Source organism: Marmota marmota, unplaced genomic scaffold (genome assembly GCF_001458135.2).
Source record: "Marmota marmota marmota unplaced genomic scaffold, marMar, whole genome shotgun sequence".
NCBI classification, from domain to species: domain Eukaryota; kingdom Metazoa; phylum Chordata; class Mammalia; order Rodentia; family Sciuridae; genus Marmota; species Marmota marmota.
Window position 1 is genome coordinate 11,434,972 of NW_025999942.1, and position 3,662 is coordinate 11,438,633.

At 35.8% G+C, this 3,662-nt stretch overlaps 1 protein-coding gene across 1 annotated transcript; it reads right to left on the bottom strand.

Moving 5' to 3' along the window:
- Positions 1-847: 847 nt before the first annotated feature.
- On the bottom strand, positions 848-1,608 carry LOC107153319 (general transcription factor IIF subunit 2-like). The gene has a single exon (XM_048801239.1). It carries the CDS (start codon positions 1,595-1,597, stop codon positions 848-850), a length of 750 nt encoding a protein of 249 aa, XP_048657196.1. The 5' UTR covers positions 1,598-1,608.
- Positions 1,609-3,662: the final 2,054 nt, after the last annotated feature.

The window sequence follows — 3,662 nt, forward strand, 5'->3', positions numbered from 1 at the left end:
ATTATTGTTATTCTCTTACCATACCTAATTTACAAACTAAATTTAATACATATATAGGACATAACATAATCTATGTATAGTTTGGTACAATATACAATTGAGGCATCCCACTGGAGGTCTTAGAATATATCCATTGTGAATGTTGAGGAACTATTCTAATTTTTCTCCTTGAGATCAGTATTAAACTTTTTATTGATAATGTATTGAACCTTTTTAATCATCATTTTATTAATCTCTGTGCATGTCCTCATGTTCAACATGCAAATGATCATTTATGCTATTCTTTCTTTTTTTACAAACTAAAATATTCTTTTATTAATGTATACTTGAACATGAAATATGACCACTTTTTAAAAAGGCAATTTCATTTTTTAACAATTTCAGAAAAATAAATTTTGCTGTTTATTTCTTTTAGTGATTTCTGTTATTGACCTTTTTGTCCTTAGTATAACATTCGCTTTGGACCTGAGTTACCTCAGCTCCTCCGAGAGGCACAAAGGACAGAGTCTTCATTTAGCAAATGTTTCCTTAACATTTTAATCTTAACATTTTAAATCTTAACATTTTAAAAGTTAATCCTTAAAATAAAAAGCCCTCTTAATCCCTAACCCCTTTCCCCATCATGAATTTACAAGTTTAATACAAGTTAAGTATATAAGTAAATTTGTCCTTTTCTTAATAAAACACTTAAACTTTATAGAATTACCAGTTTCAAAAATGTACTAAAAGAAACTAAAGTAGCAGTCATTGTACTCCTATTAACATAGGAGTAAACATAGTATGGTATCTGAGCTTTGATTAACATCAACCTTCAGCTGTTCCCTCAGCATCCTGGCTACATGGCCTCTCAATTGCTCTTTTCTTCTCCTTGATAATGCCTATATTCTGGCTTCAGCTCCCATGTGTTTTTGTGAATCCCTTTCATATTGTAAATTCCAATTTCTTTCAAGATGTCCTTTAGATATCCCACGGGTTGTTTTGTGATGTCCACCAAGTCCTTAAGATTATAATACTGATGTTTCTCAAAGGCACAAAACAGCGTGTCTAATACATATTGTTTATCAGCCTTAACTCGCTTTCCATCATTTTTCTTTTTCCTTTGATATTCAATATTACATTGATGATCAGCAACAGGCTTGTAATTTGTTGTTACAGCTTTCTCCAGTTGTTGTGATACCCTTACAGGTTTGGAAGATTCTTCTATTTGCAATCTCTTTAATCTCATGTAGTTTTCACTGGCAACAGGTCGGCATTCGACTCTTTGTTCCACCTTTCCTTCTAATGAGAGTTTATCTGATGAGCTCTCAGAAAATACTGTTAACATCTGTCCTTCAACACTTTGCAAGACAAACGGATGTTCTCTAGGAGCACTGACTGAGGCTGGTTTTCCACCAATATCATGAATATTTGCAAGATCCTCATTCAAAGTAAATGATACTTCAGTCTTTCCTTGATTCTTGGCAATCCTCAGTTTCCCAACTTCACCTCTTCCAGGGGCTTTAGCCCATTGCTGTGACAGATATTTAGGAACCTTGACTAGCCACATTCGGGTGTTCTGCTTGACGCCGGTTAGGTCGAGTTCCTTTCTCTGAGCCATGGGTCTGTGGTGGGTGGAGGCGAGCAGTGGCCTTGGGACTTGGAGAGCCTATCAGTGAGGGTAAAAGCAAAGGAGAATGGCAGTGGAAGGTAGATGAGAAGGCGTGGCTCACTTGCAAGGATACCAGGAACCCACAACTCGGGATACTCAGGCTGTCCTCACTCGATTTCTGTAAAAATAAATTTTAGACAGAAAATTTAATGAATATTTGTGATACTTAATTACTGCATTTATATGAACAAAGGAGAAGAATCCTTTTAGTAAGGCCGAACTTGAGGGCAACCTGCTCTGATTTCATAATTGATCAACAGAAGGTGATTCTTCATATACTTAGCATGAGTGGGAAGGTGAATTATAGAATTTTCAGGTGGTAAACTTCAAAAGCATTATTAGAAAAATGTATTTGATAACTTTATATGAAAGAAATCTTTAAACAGTTGTTACAGAGACATCAGGAAACTTAAAATTCTTTGTATGACTTTGTCTTTTAGAATAGGTAGTACATATCCAGGTGTGGTGTTCACACACCTATGATCAAAGCTACTTGGGAGGCTGAGACAGGAGGGTTGTGAATTTGAGCCCAGCATAGGTAACTTAAAGAGATCCTGTCTAAAAAAAATAAATTAATTAAAATAAAATAAGGGGGTGGGGAGAATATGCAGGGAGCCATTCTTGAACTGTTTCTGAACTAAAAACAAGATGGAAGCCATTAGGCAAGAAAAGTCTCAGTGGGAACTCTCAGTGGCAATCCTGGTGGCTTGAGACTGTCCTATACATGTGACTTCCTACCTAGTTCTAAGTTCAGCACTGCACTAGAGATGGCAGTGCCTGCTGGAGCCACACAGCTGCACAGCCTCTCAGAGATGGGTGTGGCTTGCCAAGATGCCAATCAACCTGTTTTCTGAAACACCTCTGCCACACCCAGAAGCAAGAGGACTCCTGCTGAAACCTTATGCCTGCCTTTGATGTACTTTCTCTTAAATAAAAAACCAGAGCCATTTTTAGTTGTTCAGTTCTAGCTTCCATATGTACTGAAGGAAAATCAAGAGCTCCATCTCCTTTAAATCTAATTTCTGGCTCTGACTCATTTCTTTACTAATTATTTCAGACTTTTTTTTTCTCATGTGGCTCACACCTTCGGAGCAGGAAACTACCCTGGTGGGGTGCTGGCTACACTGCAATAAAAGAAGAAAATTCAATCTGGAATAAGTAGCAGGCAATTTTGCTGAGTAATAAAATACTTTTCTCCTCAATGATAATCACACTGCCTTAATTTTATTTTTTTAGTTATCCTTTATTTTATCATTTTCTACTGAAGATTGAACATTGGAGAATTCACTCATCTCTGTCTTCTAAATGCTCTATAAGCCCATGAACTTGTCTCCCAAAACAATCAAGCTAAGTCAAGTTACATTATATCTCACTTGAACACTTCTCATAGCCAGCCTATTGTCTTGTCTCTTTACGGCTGTTCTTACTCTACATTTTTTTTCTTACTCCTCATTTTACTGTTCTTCAGCCATAAGGTGAAGAGTCTTCTAAAAAAGGTAATTTGGGCTTTGTTATTTTTTTTTGCAAGGACTGTCCTCAGCATAGCTGAGACACTCTAAATACTTATAATGACCTGGAAGATTTTATATCATTTGGTCTGTATCTTCCTCTTCAAATTAATCTTCTTGTACTTTTCCTTTGCCCAATATATTCCAGTCATTCTTGCCATATGTAGGTCCTCTATGCAGCTGGGGGCTTTTAGAGATGCTAATGCTACAACTGAAGTACTGTCCCTCTGTTCACATGTTTATTTGCTGAAGACACAGAAAGTGCAAGATTAAGTAAACTGAAATGATTTATTCCACCAACACCATGGTTATTTTTATCACTGAAAATTCAACACACCAGCTTTTATAATTAAAGGATAATATTACCATGAATATGTATATCTGGATTGCTTAATACTGATGTTGTATTGTTCTTCAGTAATTAGAACTTTTAATTCTTTATATTTTTGCTGTTTTAATTGTATTGCTATTCTTTGGTATTATGAACAAACAATTTTAATTTTTAT

What these genes read in the sequence shown, in the direction of transcription:
- LOC107153319 (XM_048801239.1), bottom strand. Translation starts at nt 1,597, where the DNA reads ATGGCTCAGAGAAAGGAACTCGACCTAACCGGCGTCAAGCAGAACACC.